Source organism: Trachemys scripta, chromosome 6 (assembly GCF_013100865.1).
Source record: "Trachemys scripta elegans isolate TJP31775 chromosome 6, CAS_Tse_1.0, whole genome shotgun sequence".
NCBI classification, from domain to species: domain Eukaryota; kingdom Metazoa; phylum Chordata; order Testudines; family Emydidae; genus Trachemys; species Trachemys scripta.
In genome coordinates this window covers 15429684-15453967 of record NC_048303.1, presented here as the reverse complement: position 1 = coordinate 15453967, position 24284 = coordinate 15429684, and the positions used below count along the sequence as shown (strand labels likewise).

The 24284-nt window shown below is 37.7% G+C and overlaps 1 protein-coding gene across 1 annotated transcript in view; it reads right to left on the bottom strand.

The window, feature by feature from the left end:
* DCC (DCC netrin 1 receptor) overlaps window positions 1-24284 on the bottom strand; it is a gene marked incomplete in the record, with an annotated part of 974185 nt that overhangs the window by 478563 nt on the left and 471338 nt on the right. Inside the window, 2 exon segments of the mRNA XM_034774393.1 lie at window positions 19518-19654; window positions 20072-20222. Coding sequence (XP_034630284.1) covers window positions 19518-19654; window positions 20072-20222 — 288 coding nt within the window.

Here is a 24284-nt window from a genome sequence, read left to right as displayed (position 1 = left end):
AAACAGTACTTATGAAAATGAAAAGGAAGGATGAAAAAAGACTTGAGTCTGCACCAGTAATAACCCACAAGTCTCCTGTTGGAAATTGTGTTTCTAAGTAGAAACCATATTAGCATATTGCAGGAATTTCTTTGGAAAAAAAATAGTGACATGCCACTGACTAAATATTGCATCGATAACATATTACGGTTCAAACTGAGATGTTTTATATACAGATGCTCAAGTCAAGATCCCCCCACCAAGTGTGAATTTTAGTGTTTCTAAAAGGTGCCAGATGAAGTCTTCTATACACAATATACACAGCAACAGTGACTTCCTCATGGTATCCCACAAACCATAATATAAAGAAACAATCTGAAAGGGTAGTTCAGTCTCCATGTGAATTCAGTTCTTGGCATTTCTGCTTACATTGCTGAAACAAAAGGAGATCAATGCCAATTGTGGTCGCGAATGTTTGTAATGCAGACTTCTGTCCTCTGCAAAACCACAAAAATCATTTCACGTATGGGCACCTGACACCATAGTTAGTAATAATGTTTATTTTCCACTAACCCACTTAGTTTTTTAACTAAGGGAGATCATAGCTGAAGGTGAAAGATTAAAGATGAATGGTTCTATTTCTAATTGTATGTAGGGTGACCAGACAGCAAATGTGAAAAATCAGGACGGGGGTGGGGGGTAATAGGCACCTATATAAGAAAAAGATCCAAAAATCAGGACTGTCCCTATAAAATCGGGACATCTGGTCACCCTAATTGTATGAGCCATTCACTCTCTTCTCTCTATTACTGCTAAAGTCACATGATTTTTGTTTTAGGAAGACTTCTCATGGATTATACTCTAAAAAAAAATTCCAACTCTCTTGTTGTGAGGATGCTACATCTCTTCATTTTCCAGCTGACATCCACAATTCTTAATATTGTTGATACTAGAGTTGGATAAAAAAATCCCATTTTATCTCTGTGAAGAATTTCTAATTTATTTTGTTCAATTTTTTTGCAGAACATTTTGATTTTTTGATGAAAATATTTTAAAGGAAAAACATGTGTATTTAATTTCTATTGATATGTTTGGTTCCCTTTGAATTTTCATTTCATTTTGTTTTTTGAAAGCCAAAATTAAACAAATGTGTCATTTTGAAGCCTAAAAGGTCATTCTGTTTCATTTTGAATTCTCTATTGTAAAAAAAAATAAACATGTTTACCTAAATCAAATGTTTTGTGAAACACTTTAATTTTGATGAAACTACAATTTTCATTGAAAAAAAATCAAGTAGAACCACTTCAAATAGCTCTAAGCTGATACCAAATAATAACTGGAAAACATAGAGAATTTGAGGCTGTATTCCAACATAGTATTACTTGAGTTATAGCATGCCATGAGGAATTTACACATTAATGAGAGATGAGAATTTCTCCATCCCATTTTCATCTTCTAAATCCATTCATAAATATGAATTGGAAGATCAAGCAAAAATTTGCCATATTAATTCAGAGGTCAGGGCAACTTTGTATGATATGATTAATTTATTTACTAAATAGAACAAAATAATTTGCCTTCCTATACACCTCTACTCCAATATAACGTGGCCCGATATAACACAAATTCAGCTATAGCAAGGTAAAGCAGCACTCCGGGGGAGCCAGGGCTGCGCACTCCAGCAGATCAAAGCAAGTTCGATATAACGCGGTTTCACCTATAATGTGGTAAGATTTTTTGGCTCCCGAGGACAGCGTTATATCGGGGTAGAGATGTATATGAAACTTTTGTGCACACTGTGCTGTGTTTTGTGGAGTTTGCATGGGCTACAGAAAATCAAAAGAAGATTTGTATCTTTTCCTCCCCCACAAAAAATACCCCACACTCTTTGCATTGGGTACCACCTTTATGAAGCACAATACTGAATTAGATTTTTCATCCAGCATTCACATTTTAAAAAAATTCCCTTTGGTCCTCAGAGGCATGAGGAGAGGACAAGTTCCCCCTGTTAAACACTTGTTAATGAGTTTCTGGTCAGGGATTGTTTAAACCGTGAATTATCAGGAATATGCTCTTCATTTTAAGAGAAGTTGTATAAAATTGTTCTGGAGTATACTGCAGAAGCTGTAACACACTCACATAGGAAAGAACTGCTGCACTGAAGAATAGACCACATTTGTATGGAACATTTCAGATTTACTCCTCTATCTAAAGGGGTCATTTTTCTTTTCTGTCTCTTTCTACAGACATTATTTATGGGAAATTAGAAAATGACAGAGAAAAATGGTTTGTGATAAACTATCTTTTTTTTTTTTTTTTGAGTGGTTGGGGGTGAGAGAACGGGTGAGAAAGCTTTTAAATCTGCAGTTTTTGCTACTGGACTGAATTCAAGAACAACTTCTGGTCTTCACATCCATTTCCATGTGGCGCTTAATGCATATGTGCTGAGATAAGCTACTTGCGATAAGTCTCTATATTGGGAAGAAACATGGGGAGTGAGGTAGATCCAAAAGGCAACCAATCTTAATATTCCTGCTTGGAGCGTGGAGATTCCTGCCATTAAAAAAGCAGATTTCAAAAGATATTTTTGTAGCCCACCCAAAATCTGTGAATTGTGCAACATTTCTCGGAAAGCACCAATCTGACAAGAGTTTAATTACAAGCTTCTATTATACAACCAGAGAGGAATTTCAGCCAGTCACATTACAAGAATCTAACATTAATCCCTCCAGGGCCAGCTCTACCATTTTTGCCACTCCAAGCAAAAAAAAAAAAAAAAAGCTGCTCGGACTGTGCTGCCCGAAGAATGGACGGAAGCCACCCCTTAGCATGTGCCGCCTTAGCATGTGCCGTTGGAGCCAGCCCTGAATCCCTCACAAACAGCACTAAAATCCCCAGAGAGAGGTTTTGTACGTTGAGCGGATAGATAGCTTAGTGGTTAGGGTGCTAGTCTCACAGAGATGTTGTAAGCAGGGCTGCCGAGAGCAGGTTCGGGCCCTGGTGGGGGAAAGAAAAATTTCAGGCCCCCAAGCAAGGGTGGACTGGCTAAACAGGGCCGATGAGGTGGGGGGAAGCCGGGCCAACAGCCGGGCCCCGGTAATTTGTCCTGGCTTCTTTCCCTCTCTCCCGCCACCACGTTGGCCCTGGTTGTAAGGACAAATTCTTGAATTTCGGTCTTGGAGCAAAAACTGCAGATTTAAAAGCTTCCCCCCACCCCCAACCATTAAAAAAAAAAAAAAAGTTTGAAAATGATTTGCTACCCATTAAAAAGTATATATTTACCAATTGCTAGTGTGCTAGCATAAACAGATGACTGAGAAAAGCTGCCACACTGCAAATTATTGTGAATTAAAGACTCTGGCAGTGAGACAAATAATATATTTGTAAGAGTGTTAAAAATGAACACAGATTGAACAAAGATGAATCCCAGCCCCATGAACCAATAAATTCAAAAGCCATTTGAAAAATATTTTAAACTCTAATTCTAAAGGTACTGTATGCAGTTCAACAACACTTCACAATGTAGTTTAATTACATGTAATACTTTGCTTTGTAAATATCAAAAACGTATGCACTATCAATACACATACTTTTCAAATTCAGTTTTTCTAGATAATGGCCAAAATAGATACTTCAATTCACTCCCATACTAAGTCACTCAAGTAGCAGTCTCAAAGATTGATTATTTTTGAAGCAAATATATATATATACCTAAATTAGTAAAATGTTCCCCTGTAACAACTAATGAACTATAGATTTGCGGACTTTAACCACATTCAGGAAACCCTCACCAAAAGAGAAGCTGCATGCTGCAAAAATAATCAGGGATTTGACCACCGAAGTCATTAAAGAACCCAAGCTTATTTTCAGAAAAATGTACTTTTTGCTCCAACTTGACTAACAACATTTATAGTTTTGTGAAACTCATTAGACAACCCCAAATCACATGAGTTTCTTTACAAATTTGATTCCTAGCCCAATCTCATCACAAACTTTGCAAACAAACGTGAGCTAATTTAATTTCACAACAAAACCAGCGAACTAAGACAGTTTTGACAAGTTTGCTTTGAGTTCATTTGAATCCAAAGTTCAAAGTGAGCAAATCCACACAAACTGTGAACAAAGAGTTTTCCCTTGCATTGCTGCGCTTAATCTCTTAAATTGCAAATATGAGAAGATATCTAACTTGACTGTTTCTAAAATACAATAATAAATATATGGGATGAAACAAAGGAAATTAACCATTAGCTCTGAAACTATTATGAGAAAAATAAGGGTTACTTTGGTGGCAGTGACATTAGGATCCTTTGGGTTTGGGGGAGGTTGTTTTTGTTTTCATTAAACTGGATGAAAGAAAGTCCAACAAACTTCCTTGTCAAGTTGGCTAATAGGTAGCTATTACAGGCCATGAAAATACTGCTTTTACTAAAATTCATGAGCTCAGTATTGCATTCTCTAGAGTTCAAAGTATGCTGTGCATACTTGGGGTGGGTGAAACTCCCAGAACTCTGAAGCAAACATTAATGTTGGAACAATCAGAGAGGTTCATAGACCTTTTAGGCACATTGTATGGGGGGAAATGCAGGGAAGGAAAAAGAGCAGCAGTGAAAAGAGCAGTGAAAAAGAGAGAGGGTTTGGTCAGATGGAAAACAAGTCAGAGAGCAGATCCATTAGTATCCTCTGTCTATGGAAAAACGGAGGGATTGGTTTGGACTCAGCTGGGTGACAGGGAGGAGGGGATAGATATGGGGTTAGATAGGGTTAGCAGTTAGAGCAACGAAGTGAACTAAAGTAAAAAGAACAGGTGGGCTTTGTGGTTATGGGGAGAGGGCTTTTCAAAACCTGAACCAAGATTCACTCTTGGTTAGAGGGATGGTTGAAGGTGCTGAAAGGTTCTTCTTGTGTACAAGCTTGTATGTCTATCCATAGTTTATAGAGTTTGCAGTGTGATTCTTTAAAAAAAAAGCTAACAAACAACCCAACTATGGGAGATGCATACATTATTACAGGAACATGAAAACCATAAAGTGTATATTGTCAGCACAAAACATACAGCATTTCTGGGACTATGTACTCTTTTTTCTGGATATTTTAGAATGTTTAGACCTCATAAATATTTGCATAATGTATCTTTTTTTCCCAGATGGCTCCTTTAAAGAAATGTATCTTGTCACAAAAAATTTAGAAATAATCTTCTGTTACTTCCCACCACTTTATCAAGACTATTTCCTCTCCCACTAAAAAAAAAAAAATCATTAAAAATTGCTCCACTCATTCTTTTCATCCTTTCAACGAAACCATCAATGTAAAAATGATAATATTGCCAAGGGGGGAACCTTACGGCTGAAGGTTAAGATAACAGGAAGCTGCATGTGACTTTCCCTTCTATTGCCTAGCTAAAGTTCAGCGAGAGTAAGCATGCTGCAGTCTGCTGATGCCTTATTCTCTGTTCTAGCTAGAGCTTCTGACTAGTCTGCTAGTTTTCTAACTATGCATAAACAGCAGCTCTCTCCTTTATATGAGAAAAAGATACCTCATTTTATGATTTCTTCTGATAAATAAAAGGTGGTTAAAACACTCCTGGTTAAGTCTAATTGGCCGACAGCTATGGTTTAATTAGATAAATTGAAATAAAACGTTGTTCACAAATCCCATGCCAGGCTTAACTAATATGCTTATAATAGACTTAAAAGGGAACCAGAAAGTAAATCCTAACTATATTGGTCTTTTCCAGTTACATACAACTAAAGTTATTTGGAGCATTCTAAAATGCTGCATATTTAAACATTGGTTTCTGACTGATCACACCTGTGCTTTTTTTTTTTTTTTTTTTAATTCAGTCAAACTCTCACTTCACTTTGGGATTGTTTTGAGCACTACGTAGATGCTACAGGGTAGAAATCCCGTGCCCATGTAATAAAAACCAGTACCATAACTGGCACTAATTTGACAACATTAAAGCATGTACTGCTACTGCTTGTGCCATATGCAGTCTGTGGACTAGAAGATGACCTCCTGAGGTCCCTTCCAACCCTGATATTCTAGTATTCTCTGAATCTATGATGGAGAATTTCAGGGACTCTAGCAGCTTTCACAGTTTACACAGACCACTCTTGCAAGGAATTTATACTGTAATATGTAATTATGGAAAAAGTCATAGCAAGGATGGGTTACTGCTGATTGTATAATTATCATACATTTAAATACATTTACTAGGAAGATTTTTAGTTTACTTTCCTGCTTCGATTTTAGATCGGAGAAAAAAGTAGTGCACCTCATCCAAAAATCCACATTTATTTAGCAATCACTTGAGATTCATGTAGATTTACTTATGCAGTTTATATGAACAATGATGTATCCATCACATAGATACAATTCAGGCATTCCCCTCAGGCATATCTGAAATGTATGCCTGAGCTAATAAATAAATACAGCAACCTTTTAGGAAGCCTTTGCTATTCTCCATACAACATATTTTAGTTAACCTCACCTGAACCATTTGTTCCAACACCTTTGAAAATCTGTCTGTCACAAATGGAATACCCATACTGCACACGGATTGACTATACACTGAATACAAGTAGTGTCTGACTTCCCCATTGGGCACTAGCAGATCACCACTATGGGAGCTGTAAATGACTTCAGTATCACTCTCTCCCAGCAAGTGGTGACTATGCTCAATAAAGCTAACATGAGGCATTTCTTCTCAGAATCTAAAAAACAAGGGATTGAAGGCTTCTGTGTGCATCATAATATGGATTGAGATGCAGTAATTGGGACAATTCTGACACTGGAAGTCTTCTATCTAGCCATCCATAGGGTGAATAACTGTTAGACAGCTAGCTACAATATGCAGTTAGAGGATATTATAGACCAGGGGTAGGCAACCTATGGCACGTGTGCCAAAGGCAGCACGCGAGCTGATTTTCAGTGGCACTCACACAGCCAGGGTCCTGGCCACTGGTCCGGGGGGCTCTGCATTTTAATTTAATTTAAAATGAAGCTTCTTAAATATTTTAAAAACCTTATTTACTTTACATATGACAATAGTTTAGTTATATATTATAGACTTATAGAAAGAGACCTTCTATAAATGTTAAAATGTATTACTGGCATGCAAAACCTTAAATTAGAGTGAATAAATGAAGACTCGTCACACCACTTCTGAAAGGTTGCTGACCCCTGTTATAGACTATACTCTGGAGCCTTTTTTCCTTCCCTTCTCCTCCGCCTTTTTTTCTTTTCTCTTTTTTTTAAATTGAAGGTTAGCAGCTGCACCGATTTGTGTTAAACGTGCTCATTTTATGTGGACTACTGTATAATCCATATCTGATTGAGTGGAGTTCACCATTCACTTCACTTAGGATCTACTAAAACCATTAATCAAGCTGAGGTTCAATCACTCTTGTCAGAGGTTGAATGAAACTGGAACTTTGAGGCAAAAGGGTAGAGACTGATCCAATGAACATTGTCAGGAATGTCAAGTTATAATAATGGAATATTCAGGCGTTCCACAAAATCTTTTAAGTGTCACGCTTCTCGTTTTCCTGTAGTCTATGAAACTGTACACACCAAATGTGGTGCTTTATATGTTCCATTTCAGGGACAGAATTCCACTTCCTCAAGTTTTCCTCGACCAACAAAAAACAACAACAATCAAACCCGATATATTATCAATTCAATTTTTTCAAATGATAATAATGAAACTAGACAACATTTTACAGATTTATAAATGTACCAGCCTAAGATATTTTTGTCAAGCTCTTTGCTTCCGAAAGTGCTCCTGAGTGCTTCAATAAATGTTCACCCAGAACTGTAGTGCAAAACACTTTGACAGAAACAAGAAACCACTTATCCCACTATTGTATATGTTTATGCAGTCTTGATCTTATAGCTTAAAAGTTAAAAGATCATGTTCAGAAGCACTCAGCCACAAGCACTTCTGTCCATTCTGCTAAGTAACAAAACAAGATGGTGAAAATCCAACAGGAAATTTGAACATATTAAGGTCAAGGTATGAATCAGGAAAAAACTCCTACCAGAAAAATGAGACAGCTCATCCACAGGAAAGCTTTGGGCTGAAAGAGGCCTAGTTCTCTTAGGACTTCAGCAGTATAATCACTCCTGGTTTTGCGTTTGTTTTTTACAAGCTGTTTGGAGTGTCTGTGTGTGTGTGTGTGTGTGTGTGTGTGTGTGTGGCAGGGTGATCGGTCACTTTTACTCCACAAAACCAGTCAGCTCTATAGGGACAGTCCCCTTTCATTTTGTGTTTTCCTAGCTTGTCGTCTTCTATCTTTGGAATGTGCCTAGCACACCGGCGATGCTACCGCAAATAAATAAATAATATGTTAACATTCATAATATATTAATGACAAGACAGTACTATGACACAGAGGTTTCTAGCTTTATTATCCAACAGTCGCAGAAGAAGATGCTGGGTGATACAAGCCCAGCACATGCAATGCAATATTTAAGAGCCTTTCGCAGTGTATTTTTGAAATTACCCTTAAGGCTAGAACTCTCCGGAAGGTTCAGTATCCATAACTGGGGCCAGGTTTCAAGAAATCTCAGTGTCTGGGTTCTTTTGAAAAGCTAGCCCTTATTCAGGTGCCTCAGGGGGAATGAACTCTTTCTAAAAATTGGCCCCGATGTGGGTATTGAGCACTTGAAAATATGACCCTAAGCTCTTTTGAAAATCTGGTCCCACAACCTCCTGTGGGTGGGCTTGCTGTACTGGGGGTGTGGAATTCACTATAAGCAGAATAAAGATGTTTTCTTTCAAGATTTATTTATTTGTTGGGGGCTTATTTAGGGTGTTTTTTTTTGTTTTTTGTTTGTTATTCAGTGAATCAGTTTGGCAGCAGTTGATGCCCATATCTCTTACAAAAAGCAAAAACCAAACCAAACCAAACACACCCATTCTGCCAGTGTAAAATTAAAAGTAATTTCAATTTTCCTGAATGGGTCATTTTTAGGGGGGAGGGGGAATTACAACTATATTTAATGACTTTGCCTTTATGCAAAAATAAAAAATGTTACTTATTTCAGTTACTAACAGGGAACAGCAGCATAGATGTGGCAAGTACTGACTGGGATGTAGAGAGGTGTGTAGGGCACATACCCTATGATTCTGACGTGTCTTTACTCAACTCACCTAAGTAGTGCTTCACCTTCTACACTGCTATATATATACCTGTGCCGGGGTGCATGCAGAATATGTACTCTACACAATACGATAAGGTTAGACATAGCCTAAATTCCCATAAATGACACTCCTTTCCTGTGGGTTAGGAGAAATTTTAAAGGGCTAGGAGTTTTCTAAGACACCTGTAGTGATTAATCTTCAGAACAATGAGATAGACAGACATTATTCTTCCTATATTACAGCTGGAGAAAGTTAGGCACTTAGGGTCAGAGTTGTCTTGATTTACATCTGCTGGGAATCTGCCACAGTATTGTTCAGGGACTGATCTCTCAGGCATGATGAACTGTCCATTCCGCTAATTTGCAGAGTCATTCAGAAAATGTAGTTCTTACCAGTCCACAGCTTTAAACACAAAATTATCCTCCCTCTTTTGAAGGACAATAGGTATTTATAGTTCCACTGATAAGGTCTTGCCAATAGTAATACACCATAAGAAAACAGAATTTGGTAATTTAGGCCCATTTCCTGTAATTTGCTGCACAAGCAGAGTCTGTTTTGCCCACATGCAATGAATTGCAAGATCCAGGCTCAAATCATGAAATTGTTTTCTTTTCTGACCTTTTGAAGAATAAGGAGAAGTGTGTTATAAATACCAGATTCATTACTGGAGGAAGAAAGAAAATTGGGGAGCCATTAAAATTGACGTTCTCTCCTGCACAATGTGGAATAGTGCTGGGAATGCCAAGAAGGCATAGAATCAACATACGTAACACAGTGGTAACAATTAGTTTTAATTTATTAGGTAGCTTGCTAACAACTATACTGTGTTCTATTAGAATTTATTACATTTTATTCTTTTACACCATGGATGTCAACACATGCTTTACATACTCATAACTATTCTGAGTCAGAAGCAGCAACAATAAAACTTACCAAAATCCATCATGCAGTCACAACCGTAAATTGGAGCAATGTAGAAGATCTTGGAGTTTAATTAATTGACATTTTGGCCTGAATTTCAAAAATGTGTGCTCAACTGCAAGCCCTGCATCTGAGAGCAGACAACCATTTGTATGGGCAAATTAGTTATGAAACAGCATACAAACCAGTTTTGAAAATCAGTCTGAGTCAAGATGGTGTAGTTGCTAAGCAACAGCATTAAAAGAATGCATGATTTTTGTTTGTTTGTTCCTCTCTCCTGTTGCTTATTTCTCAGTGGGGGAAAAAAGACAAATATTTAAATTGGAATTTAATAACTGTTTTTGCTTTTTAATTACACGACATTGAAAAATTAATGAATAATATTAGTGCTTCTGAAGAATAAGAGATTCAATTAAAAGAGAGAATTGTACATCTGCATACATAGTTAGGGACATCAGGGTGGTCAGCATGAGTGGGAGACAGCAAATGAAGCTATGTGCCTGCCGTGTTCATATATGGCCCAATCCTGCCTCTGAAATAGTGGGGAAAGTCCACCTTGACTCCAGTGGTATCAGAATACGGCCCTAAATTTTGACCCTCATGAGCCAAACATCAATGTAGTACCAAAAAAAAGTACAGTCTACAGCTTTGTTTTCCAGCATGGACATAAGGCATGGCCTTAAATATTAGAAGAAGGTAAACTTTTGAAGAAAGCTTAAGTAACTTAAGAACCTAAGGGGGAGATTTTCAAAGGCACAAGGAGCAGTTAGGCTCCTTTCTCTCACAGAAAGTCATGTGGAGTTAGGCAGCCATTCTCCTTTTGTTCCTTGGAAAATCTCCCACTGTACCATTTTCAAAAGTGACTTAGGTGCCTAGCACCCTAACACCCAATGACTTTCAATTAGAATAACGTTCCTAAGTGCCTAAAAGCCAGATTTACAGAGGTATTTAGGCGCCTAAAGATACAAATAGGTGCCTCATGGGATTTCCAGAAGATTAACTGGAATCCTGTGGGAGTTAGGTGCCTAACCTTTTGAAAATCCCAACAGGTACCTATCTGCATCTTTAAGCACCTTTGTACACCCAGCCCTGAGTCCCTTTTGAAAATGGCCCTTAGGCTCCTAAATCACTTAGTCGGTTCAGAAAATTTTTCCCAAAGCCTAAAAAGTGATGATCTTTGACAGTTTCTCAAGCAGAACGCATAGACAGCTACACAATACAGATGCCATAAGTGGTTGACTAGAGCAGCAAAGCATCCAGTAACTGTTTGTGTGGGTGTCAGCAAGCTGCTGCGGTAGAGCAGTACGAATTGGCATTTGCTGGTTTGCCTATAACAGAAGAATCATTAGTGTTGGCCATAAGGGGGAAGTGCATAGGTGTCACTACAGAATATTGAGATATCAATAAAACCAGAGCATTCTAGTTATCAGTATAGTTGTCATTCTGCAGGTTTGGGGACAGATGTGCAGTAGATCATTAAACTATCCAAACAGAACAATAGATTACTACCTGCTATTGTGATAATCTGTCCTTTACGCAGAATAGATCTCACTTATTATTATGCAGTACAGTTGAATCTTTTTATACGGCTCAATTTGAGCAATTTCCATTCTGATTGTTATAGAGTATCTGACTGATCACTACAGCCAGATCTAAAAAATGAGATATTTCCTAAATTAGAGAGTTATGCATAGAAGTAGCAAAGGCATCATGCCAATCCTGATCTTCCTGTGCAGATGGATTCGAACAGGTTTTCCCATGGACTGATGCATTTCCATTGCCACAACAAAGATCTGGGGAAATCATCCTCAAATTCAGTATCTCCAACAATTTCCCCTAGGTCATTTGAGAAAGCACCAACAACAAATAGCTCCTTCCTACATACATATTCCGCTGTTGGATTGAACATGAATATGCATATTAGCTGAAACTGGCAACAAGCGGAGTTTTGTTCAAGCCTTTCCCATAAATAAGTAGCACAAGAGAGGTGTGGCCTGTACGTTTGTAAGATGCTAGCCCACAGATGTATTGACAAGGACTACATTTTCAGAAGTGTCTGAATGAGTTCGGGGCTCAGCTCCCATTGAAATTCAATGTCAATTAGGTGCCTATTCTTAGATTACCAAACACCATCCCAGACATTCTTGATCTGGGTTCATTTTCAATTCACTCTTGTGAGAGCCCATTAAAGGCAAGACACTAGCATAATTTTTCCATCATGTTACTGCAGACCTAACTGCTCATATCTGCACCAACAGGTTCAAGAAAGCAAGAAACATAGCAACAAAGGAAATGCTATACTGGATCGAGCAGAGCTCATCTTAGTCCAGGATCCCGTCTCTGACATCGACCAGTTCCAGCAGGTTCAGAGTAAAGCAAAGTAAAGTTATGGAACACCACCTCAAAAGAGAAAGTTTCTTCTGTACCCTTCATTAGTTAGATGTTGACTAATGCGTGGAAACATACTGGTTTATATCCCTACCAAAACTCTATTTTTAAAATCCTTGTTTATAACAACTCTGGATGTTTTCATTATCCATATAAAATGTCCATTCTTTTTATAATCCTACTAAACTCTTGGTTTCAATGCTACCTTCAATATCTTCTATATTCTAGCAATAAAGTTTTCTTTCCTAGAGGCAAACTTGAACCAGAAACTCTAAGCAGACAAATCTTCATCACACCTCTGATTCCCTCCATTTCTCCCCACATTTATGCTTTTCTCTCTCTCTTTTTATTTCTGTTTCTCACCAAAAGCAAAATTCACCTGGGATGCAAATCACAAGAAGGAACTCAGATTTCTCCACCCTAGGTGATCTGTTTTGCATGCAGGCACCCAACTTATGAGGTAAGGTAAAACTTCCATCACATTAATAAAAACAGAGAGTCAACAAATATAACATATTCTGTCTGACACAAAGTCTACAATTTTCAATTACTTTAAAAAAATGCTAGCAAAGGACTTCATAAGATTTTAAGATAAATACAGGGTATATCCCCAAAAGCATTGCTTTTCATAACATTTTTAGTACCTGCATCTGTATCAACATCATCACAATCCTTCCATTTTCTCCATAAGCATGATGCAACAGTAGATGGAGTGATTCCCAAGGAAACATTACAGCATCTCAATCAATTGCATAAAACACATTCTGAACATTGTCTAAATGGGTGTTTACTGGATAGAAAATAACTGCTCCTGTGGAGCCCTTAAAGTCTATTGATCGCATAATATGTATTTTAAAAATTTTCTAAATAAGAGAAAATAAAGATGAAAGGAACTATTGATCCATCCAGTTCAGCCCCTGTCTTTTGGAAGGACTAGCTGCATTTTTATACCATTGAAGTGCCATAGATTCAGCCATTCTTTTTTATGTTTGCCGCTCTTGCTACTTCTTTGAGCATGGGCAGTCTATCCCATTTCCCAACAGCACAATGCAAAATATTTTCCCAATGCCCAAGCTAAATACATTATTTTTACCTCATTCATGTCAAATCTCAAACATATTATTGATAGTTAATATTACTGTGAAAACACCTGGAAACAAAAGACATCAATGTAAAGCATGCCCTTTCAGTTTCAAAGTTCCATGGGATTTAATCACACAATTTCCACTAATGCCATCAAGAGAGAAATCCTAAAAAGAATGAGAAGAAAATGGACAACGCAGCATGATGAAACTGACAAGCCTCTCAGCAGCACTTTGCCCATTCTTCGGTCTGAAGAGCTGGGGCATGAGGAATCAAAAGAGGAGGGACTCCAATAATGGTAAGAGGAAATGACAGGGTGGATGAGTTATCCTCTTGTGTCCTTAGTTTGATTCTGCATTCACTTCAGATATATACAGAAGAAATGGGGTGGGTGGGGGGGAAGAGAATCTGATATCCTGTATTCTATTTTTGGACCTTAACCTTATAGTGATGGTAAAAATGACTTGAAGGGAGTTTTTACAGCCTTTTTGTGACTTGAGGTTTTTTTTTTTTTTTTTTTTTTAAGAATTGCCTGGGATAATCCATCGTGGAACAATCTTTTGGATTATCTGTTTCCACTTTAGCTTTCCATCATATACATAAACATACAATGTTCCAGATAGAGTGATAGATTCAGTTAGAGAATAAGTAAACAGCTTCAACTTTGTTTGACATTAGAATAAAACAGCTGACTGAACAATCTACTTCAGCTAGCTGCTGTGGGGTTAGCTATTGGTCACACACAGAACATTCAAAGATATTAGCAGAACAGACTGATGAGGGATCCTTAACTCCCCCGTATCAAGCATAGGTAAAGAGGGACAGATCCTCAACTGGTGTAAATTGTCATCGCTCCAGCAACTTCAATGGAATTATTACAATTTCTACCAGTTGAGGATCTACCCCAGAATGTTTCTGTGTCAGGGATTTAAGAACAGTGAATGATCTTTTACATTGTGGGAACTATTTTACCATTGATGTTAGTAATATAGTATATCCTTGGACATATTTTTCACATCCAAAGTAGACTGAATCCTTCTTATATAGATGGTTCAAGATTTGTGCCCAGCAGAGTAAGTTTAAAAGATGCTTCTATAGCCTTAATATATAATTGTCTAGCTTGTGTTCCTAGGCATGTCAAACAATGTTTTTTCAACATAGGGCTTTTCCCCTAGCATTTACTCTGTTTCTAAATTATTCACACACAGGAACATGCTCCAGGCCTCCATCAGTCAGTATTTTTCATTCATTTGATCTGTGCACACATATTCTGGCAATGGATGTTGTGGAGTGGAAATAAAACCAAACAAGAAAGATTGGATTGACCTGTTGGTCTTGGCAAACTAAACTAGACTTGTTGGAGACCTGGCTCATAACACCCTGGAGGCTCATCTTTCTTGTTGGAAAATAAAACTGATGCAAAAAACAGTTGATCCTAAAAACTCAATAGTAAAAGGTGCTTGTTTCCTTAGCTGCAGTTTGGAAGCATTACATATAACTTGCTTTGTAAAAGCTAGGAACAATGTTTTTCTGCCAACACCACCTTTTGGACCCAGTCTTCTGCTTTTGTTGGCAGTCTCCCTCTAGTCGGTGACCTGAAACCATGCAAACCCAGTCTGCTGACCTAGCAGTGCTATGAAACTATTCACTTCTGTATTGCTCCTCAGGGGACATTTACAGGATCTTTAAATCAGAGAAAGAGAGAACAACAATTATGTTATGTACAGTAATCTCAACCAAATTTAAAGTAGCTTTGAGATCCAAGTGCAATTTTATTATGAACCTGAAAATGTGTCACATTTATTTGCAATTGTTTATTTGATGAAAACTCTTCTTTATCCTCAAAAGGCTATGTACATCTTCTTGGACTTGACAGGAACAATTCTAACTCTATGTTATTTGAAATCTGGCAGTCACATTACTTTAGCCATTGGAATTGACAGAATTTAGAGACTGTCAGGGATATGCATTCATTACAATAAATGCTTGCAAAAGTCAGTTTTGCAAAATTAAGCTCCAATCCAGTGATTGGATCTGGAAACCCTGACTCTCGCTCCATCATAACACTGTGCTGAAATCAGTGGGATTCCATGCAGGAGTAAAGAACTTTGCTTGATCAGTGCTATAATCCAATGCATCTCAGGCCCGATCTTCCATACAGAAATGGCTAAAGAGATTTTGTTCAAACTTTAAATTCACCTCCCAAAGACCAAACAGGAAAAATTCCAACCCCAAAAGATGAATGCTTCTGAAAGCTTAAGAAGATCTAGAAAGAAGGAGTTATAATGGACACTCATTAGCATACCTAACCATAGCAGTCATCTTGCCAGTGATTGTCATCATTAAACGTTTGTTTTTACTTAGCCTAGTCCTTTAAAATCATTGCCAAGCATGCAGCTGATTTATAAAGCGAGAAGGCAATATTTACTGGACTTTTAAACTTTCTACTGCACAAGGAGACACGACTAACATCCTGCCAAAAAGGATTTGTACATGAAATACTCAAAGTTAAAAATTTAGCAACAGATATTATTTAGCCTTTCCAGCAACTCCATTCCTCTCCTCATTTTTAGCATTATGGCCAGTACAGGTGAGGGGATGTTTTAAGATCCACAAAAGAAATGATACATAGGATCTTCCCAGTGAAAGACTTTGTTTTCCTGCCAGATAGTCTTATCTTTTAAATAATGAAGCTATCACCCTATCATGTGATGCAACTAACTTTGATGTAGTATTGGCCCACTTACATAGCCGTCAGGAAAGATTTAATTATTGGAGTGTTTAATTTTTTAGCTGACACATGTAAAATGCTTTGCCTGCCCTTCTCTCCAGAACATACTCTTACACAAACTGTTTACATGAAAGCAATTATCTTTCTAATAAACAATGGATGCTTTACAACTAAATATGCATTTGCAATTCACAAGTTTTGTTTGATAAATAACCCAATTTTTTTTGAAGAAAATATATGGATTTATACCCTACCAATGGGAAATGAATAAAACCATCAATTAATTATTACATGTCTATAAATTAGGCTAATGGTATGAGTAACTCCAGGAAACATCTCAGAGAGTTTCCTACTTATGGAGATGAATTTAACAAATATATATGTCCAATTTTTATGAAAATAAAGATATATGGGGATTTCTATTGCCCTCCATTAGTAGGTGTGTAGTTTTTGTTGGTTCTTTTACATATTCACCATAGCAATACAAACATAATACCTGTTGCTAAGCAATATGATACATGGTGTTAATTTAAATCTGCCCCCCCTACATGCTTATGAAAATAAATGACCAAACTTTTATCAAAATTGTACCTCCAGAACTTATACCCATATTTTATTAGCTTATGTGATTAGACACTTATGCAAAATCAATGACAGACCTGCGGGTGGCTATATTACAACAGAAAAACTTCAAAAACAGACTCCAACGAGAGACTGCTGAGCTGGAATTGATATGCAAACTAGACACAATCAACAAAGGATTGAATAAGGACTGGGAATGCCTGAGCCATTACAAACATTGAATCTATCTCCCCTTGTAAGTATTCTCACACTTCTTATCAAACTGTCTGTACTGGGCTATCTTGATTATCACTTCAAAAGTTTTTTTTCTCTTACTTAATTGGCCTCTCAGAGTTGGTAAGACAACTCCCACCTGTTTATGCTCTCTGTATGTATGTATATATATCTCCTCAATATTTATTCCACTCTGTATGCATCCGAAGAAGTGGGCTGTAGTCCACGGAAGCTTATGCTCTAATAAATTTGTTAGTCTCTAAGGTGCCACAAGTACTCCTGTTCTTTTTTTGAAAAAAAAAAAAAAAACACTTTACTTTGTATATACAATTGATTGTTTTGTATGCACAATGTTTGTGTTATGCATTTTTATTACGTATTTTGTATGCACTTGCCTGTTTCTTTGTCAAATTTAGATTTCATTTTCACTGTGTCAGCCATTGTGCTATCCTTTATGTTGGTACAGCCCCAATCAAACTGTGGTGCTTAATAAGTACAAGTGCCACTTTTTGAAACCTCTCTTCTACCATTCATATATGACCATTATCACTGAAGTATCTGAATCCAAGTTTGTCCCCAAAATTGTATTACACTCTCTGTTACATATTTCTCTCTGTATAAGCATGAAAATAAATACAAACTTAATTTCTATATAAAGCAACAGAGAGTCCTGTGGCACCTTTAAGACTAACAGATGTATTGGAGCATAAGCTTTCGTGGGTGAATACCCACTTCATCAGTGTCTGAATGACATCTGTTAGTCTTAAAGGTGCCACAGGACTCTCTGTTGCTTTTTACAGATCCAGACTAACACCGTTATCCCTCTGATAATTTCTATATAATTCATTTTTAGCATAACATTATTATATATTTATATAGAGTCATAGTCAAGCCATAGTTAAGTGCATTACAGAGAATAAAGATATGGGCTGAGATTTTCAAGTCCCGAAAGGATTTGGATGTGAAATTTCTATTAATTTTCATGGACACTGGATAGCCAAATCCTCTACAGAGCATTGAAATTTCAGCCTTGGCCCATGCCACAGGATCCTATAATCTACTATAGGTGAGAAAAAAAATAAGATTTACATAATTGATACGTTTTTCTCAATCCACAAATAGCTACAGTTCTGTATAATTTCATTGTTGGTTTCCAATGAGCATCTTTCAGCAAAGCTAAATAAGCATTTTATCCCAGAAGTTATCTTCCATTTCTGCATTTGATTCTTTGCAGATTGGAAACATAGGTTTGCAATAAATAGTTAAAGTGAACTTTTGCAATTATAAAGTCATTTTTTAATTTTCAAAATGTAGCCAATAAAACATTGTATTGTATTAATGTTCCTAAAGCAATAGAATGAAAGTTTCCATCATGTGCAATTACTATAACATTGCATTATGACTTGATAAAAGGATATTGTTATACAAGCATTGAATATCCTATAATCCAACTTTGGGCTCTGTTCTCTAATGGAAGTATTTTTATGCATAAGCTTTAAAACCAGAATGCAAAATGAACAGCACATTGAAATTATGCTATTGTTTGACAAAGTATTATCTATGTAGTTTCTTAAATCTTATTGAATAATGCTAATGTTGCTTGGTATTATTCTCCGATTAAAAAAAAACCCACCTCTCAGAATTTAATATAATTCTGGTTCTATTAAAATTTGACACAATAGGGGAAAAAGCCTGTTTCAAAATTTCTAAGACATCGTTCCACATGTTTCTCAGACAACATATTTTGTTAGTTAGCCAGCAAACCTATCATCTGAAACAAAGGAGAAAACATTTTTATGTAGAAGGTAACACCAGGGTGACCAGATGTCCTGATTTTATAGGGACAGCCCTGATATTCGTGTGGGGGGGGTTCTTATATTGACCTATTACGCCCCACTCCCTATCCTGATTTTTCACTTTCTATCTGGTCACCCTAGGTAACACAGGAAATCCTCACTGCATCATTGCCTATTCATGTTTTCCACTAAAAGCAAGAACATAAGCACATAATACCTGATGCGAAAGCAAGGCCGTGGAGTCATAAGATAAAGAGAAAACAGTAAAACAATTTCAGTAAGCAATACTATAGTTATGCACAACTTGCTAAAATAAGATTGCAGATCACCATTGTATCCATTTGTGATGCCATAAATAAGAAAAAACAGTTAACTGAATTGAGCAAATTGGGATTTGATACCAACAAATATTCTACTAGCAATTAGATTATAAACCAGAGACATCGTAAGACGTTTTACTCTGCTGTTTGATGTCCTTCCATGAGGTATATTGATTATGTGTATATACCATTTATCGGTGAGTGAAAATCCTGTTCAAAGTAAGGTGGGAACCCCACCAGTTTACAGATAAGTACATGGAGACCCTCAGAGGAAGGAGTTATATAAGCGCTAATGGTTATCAACATTCTTGGGAAAGCAAAGGACTCCTCTTGCACAGAGTTTGGAAATCTGTACTCACCCATAACTGTGAGCTCTGCAGAGGCACTACTGTTCTCATTCTTGTAGCTGACAATGCAAGTGTATGTCCCAGAATCGTCATCAGTCACATTAAAAATAAGTAAGTTACTGCCAGCCAATAATGAATATTTTTTGGATCTGTAACATTGACCAAAAAAAAAAAAAAAAATCCATGTTCACATTCATCTCCAATGAAAAGTACTCAAGATCTAAGGTACTGCATAGAGCCTTCTCAGCTGGCTAGTTCTGATCTTATAATGTTGTTATTAAATGTGATAATTAACTTTTGAATGCTGCTCTACCTGATTTAAATAGCATTTCATAAAAGAAGGCATTTATGGCCAAATTCTGCCCTCAGATGTGCATGGCACAGCTGCAAATAAAGAAAACAGGAGTTTCATGTGCACATGCAGTCTTATTATCACTTAAAATGAAAGCCTGATCTCCTCAAAGCTGAACCAAACTGACAAGACTTAACATGGTAGTTAATGTTTTACCCTTACTTCACCCTGGGAAACGAACTTTCATTACATAAGAGACATGTGTATGACATACCTGACAGGAATAATTTCATCTCCTCGCATCCATGTGAAGGTGGGTGTGGGAAACCCAGAAACACAGCACTCAAGAACGGCATCTTTTCCCTCAAGGGCTACCACATTTGATGGTCTCTGCAGGAAAAATTGCTGTCTGTGCAAACCTGGATCTATGAAGGAAAAAGAGAGAGTTATCATAAAATGCTGTTTGTGTTCAGAACAGGGAATCAAAACAGCCTATCAATAATGGACCCAAGGAATTCAGGTCTTCAAGTCTTATCTCTGAAGAGGGAAAAAAACCAGGAATAAAGAACTATAGAAAGGGCTATGGAACGGAGATCTGATGGAGCTGTTTGTGGATGGAAGCCAATGGAGCTATTTGATTCTGGGGCGATGCTATCTTTTTGAAAGATGCTGTAGAAGCATTCTTTAGAGTTTGGAGTCAGAGCTGAGTCTTGGGAAGGCCACAGAAAAAGTTGCACTTGAGGCAAAAAGAGACAAAGGCATGTATAAGGATGTCAGAAAAGCTGCGGTCAAGGTAGTCACAGTATTTTGAAAGTGGTGATAAGCAGATTTACAAATATGAGAGGTGAGAGAGAGGAAAAGGGAAGCGCTAGTAAATCAAGGAAGTCATCAACATTACGAAGCATGGACAGAAACGGAAAGTGTGAGTTAAGAAGGAAGCTAGGAGAAAGAGTAGTGTCCAAAAAGCTCCTTTGTCTCAGATTTACTGGGGAGATGTTGAGACACAGCTTCAAATTTAGTTCGTAGTAAGGCAGGCAGAAAATAGACAGAAAGGGTGACCAGGAAAGAGTCAAAGTGAAAAGTTTGGACAAAGACAGACAGACAGCCCTATATTTGTTTACTGTATATATATATTATATATAATAGCAAGCATCGAGAAGTTTAACTAAGTTATCACTTTAGTTTACAGGGCAGATAAAACACTTGAGAACAGAACTGTGGAAATTCCTGATATGCCATGGGGATGAGATGTCTTAAGTCTGTTCCAACTCTATTTAAAATGATTTCTGAACACACACACACACACACACACACACACACACACACACACACAGAGTAACTACCATTACATATACTTCCATATCACCTGACAAACACTGACACCTGCAAATCTCACTCAAGTTAGCAGGAAGCCATAGTACTTAGCATCTCTCACGATCAGGTCCAAAGTAATGGCTCTGTTTTACCAAACATATAGTTAGAAATTTTATTTATTTGTATGCACTGGCTGATCTGTTGCTCCATGTCTACCACATACCCAGCCTTCCAAGGTACACAGCACAGGATTTACTTTGTGAAATTCTATGAGCTGCATTATGCTGGAAGTTGGATTAGATGAGCAAAATGGCCTACAAGATCACTACCTTAGAAGGCGTAACAAATATACAGTAGCTATACAGAAGTAAAAATCTACATGCTGCTTTAAAAAGGCCAATTTTCCAAAGCTAAAAACAATTGTGAACAGAATTGAATAAGAGAATATTTGAACATAAAAATTTGCATGCCAATTGGGAATTGTGACTTCTTTATTAGATGCTCAGAAAAACCCACTATTCTGCTACCATGAAAGAGGGTTTCTTTGGTTAAAAAAGTCCTGATTAAGAGCGGAGATAAAGGCAGCAGTAAAAACTAATATACAGAAAACAAATTAAAAAGTGGGAAAGCTGATAGCAATGAATACAAACTAGGAGTTAGGAAATGCAAAAATGACACTGAAGGTGTCAATATATTTTTTTTCAGCCAGTAAGGTTAAGGGCAATAAGAAATAATTCTTTAAATAGATCAAGAATAAATTAAAGCCTAGCATTATTACAGGTCTGAATAACACTCAAGGATGATAAAATTATGCATCATGATGCAGAAAAGGCAGAAGTATTCAATAAATATTTCTCTTGTATATTTGGAAAGAAGCTGTTTGATATATTCCTATATTACAGTGATAATTAAATATCTTTTATTCCATCAGAATCTAGGGACAATGTTAAATGTAATAATGGCTATTTAACTTCTTGTTTAGCCAGTCTTAAAAAAATGTATCCAGATAACAGCATCCTCCTTTTTCAGATCAAGACATTATCAACTGGAGGTAATCAATGAAGCAGGACATAGTTTTATGTAAAAAACAAAAAACAAAACAAAACAAAACAAAAAAAAACCATAGTGAAATTTTATAATCTGTTATTTCTCGGGCTGTCAAGCAATTAAAAAAAATTATCATGATTTATCGCACGATTAATCATGCTGTTAAACAATTATAGAAAACCACTTATTTAAATATTTTTGGATGTTTTTTACATTTAAAAATATTTTTATTTCAATTACAATAGAGAATATGAAGTGTACATTGCTCAATTTATTTTTTATTACAAATATTTGCACTGTAAAAAAACAAAAGAAATACACCTCTAGCCCGATATAACGCAGTCCTCGGGAACCAAAAAAATCTCACCTTCTCACTGTGCCGGATTGGACCGGCTTCCTCAGTGGTGATTTAAAGGGCCCGGTGCTCCAGCTGCTGCAGGGAGCTCCAGGCCCTTTCAATCATCACTGGAGCTCTGGCAGCGGGGCTCAGGCGGGGTTTTAAAGGGCCTGTGGCTCCCCACAGTGGTTGGAGCCTCTGACCCTTTAAATCACCGTCTGAGCCCAGCTGCCAGAGGCCCAAGAGGGATTTAAAGGACCCGGGGCTCCAGCTGCTGTGGGGAGCCCTGGTCCCTTTAAATCACCGCCGGAGCTCTGGCAGCATGGCTCGGGTGGGGATTTAAAGGGCCCGGGGCTCCACACAAATTTGGATATAACAAGGGATAGCTCAGTGGTTTGAGCATTGGCCTGCTAAACCCAGGGTTGTGAGTTCAATCCTTGAGGGGGCCACTTAGGGATCTGGGGCAAAATCAGTACTTGGTCCTGCTAGTGAAGGCAGGGGGCTGGACTCGATGACCTTTCAAGGTCCCTTCCAGCTCTAGGAGATGGGATATCTCCATTAATTATTATTATTAAGGTAAAGCAGCCAGGCTCGGGTGGCGCTTTAAAGGGCCCGGGGCTCCCTGCTGCTTTACCGCGTTATATCAGAATTCGTGTTATATCGGGTCGCGTTCTATCGGGGTAGAGGTGTAGTATTTTTCCATTCACGTAATACAAATACGGAAGTGCAATCTCTTTATCATGAAAGTTGAACTTACTAATATAGAATTATGTGCAAAAAATAACTTCATTCAAAAATAAAACAATGTAAAACTTTAGAGCCTAGAAGTCCATGCAGTTCTACTTCTTGTACAGCCAATCACTCGGACAAACAGGTTTGTTTACATTGCAGGAGATAATGCTGCCCATTTCTTGTTTACAATGTCAACTGAAAGTGAGAACAAGCATTCGTATGGCACTGTTATAGCCAGCATCGCAAGATATTTACATGCCTGATATGCTAAAGATTCCTATGTCCCTTCATGCTTCAACCACCATTCCAAGGAAATACATCCATGCTGATGATGGGTTCTTCTAGGTAACGATCGAAAGCAGTGTGGACTGATGCATGTTCATTTTCATCATCTGAGTCAGATGCCACCAGCAAAAGGTTGATTTTCCTTTTTGGTGGTTCAGGTTCTGTAGTTTCCGCATCAGAGTGTTGTGCTTTTAAGACTTCTGAAAGCACGCTCCACACTTTGTCCCTCTCAGATTTTGGAAGGTACTTCAGATTCTTAAACCTTGGGTCAAGTGCTGTAGCTATCTTTAGAAATATCACATTGGTACCTTCTTTGCATTTTGTCAAATCTGCTGTGAAAGTGTTCTTAAAATTAACAACATGTGCTGGGTCATCATCTGAGACTGTTATAACATGAAATAAGTGGCAGAATATAGGTAAAACAGCAGGAAACATACAATTCTCCCCCAAGGAGTTCAGTCATAAATTTAATTAATGCATTATTTTTTTAACAAGCATAGTCAGCATGGAAACATGTCCTCTGGAATGGTGGCCGAAGCATGCAGAGGCATACGAATGTTTAGCACAGGGGTTGGCAACGTTTGGCACACGGCTCGCCAGGGTAAGCACCCTGGCGGGCCGGGCCAGTTTATTTACTTGCTGACATGGCAGGTTCGGCCGATCGCAGCCCCCACTGGCCGCGGTTCGCCGTCCCGGGCCAATAGGGGTGGCGGGAAGCCACGGCCAGCACATCCCTCGCCTGCACCGCTTCTCGCCGCCCCCCTTGGCCCGG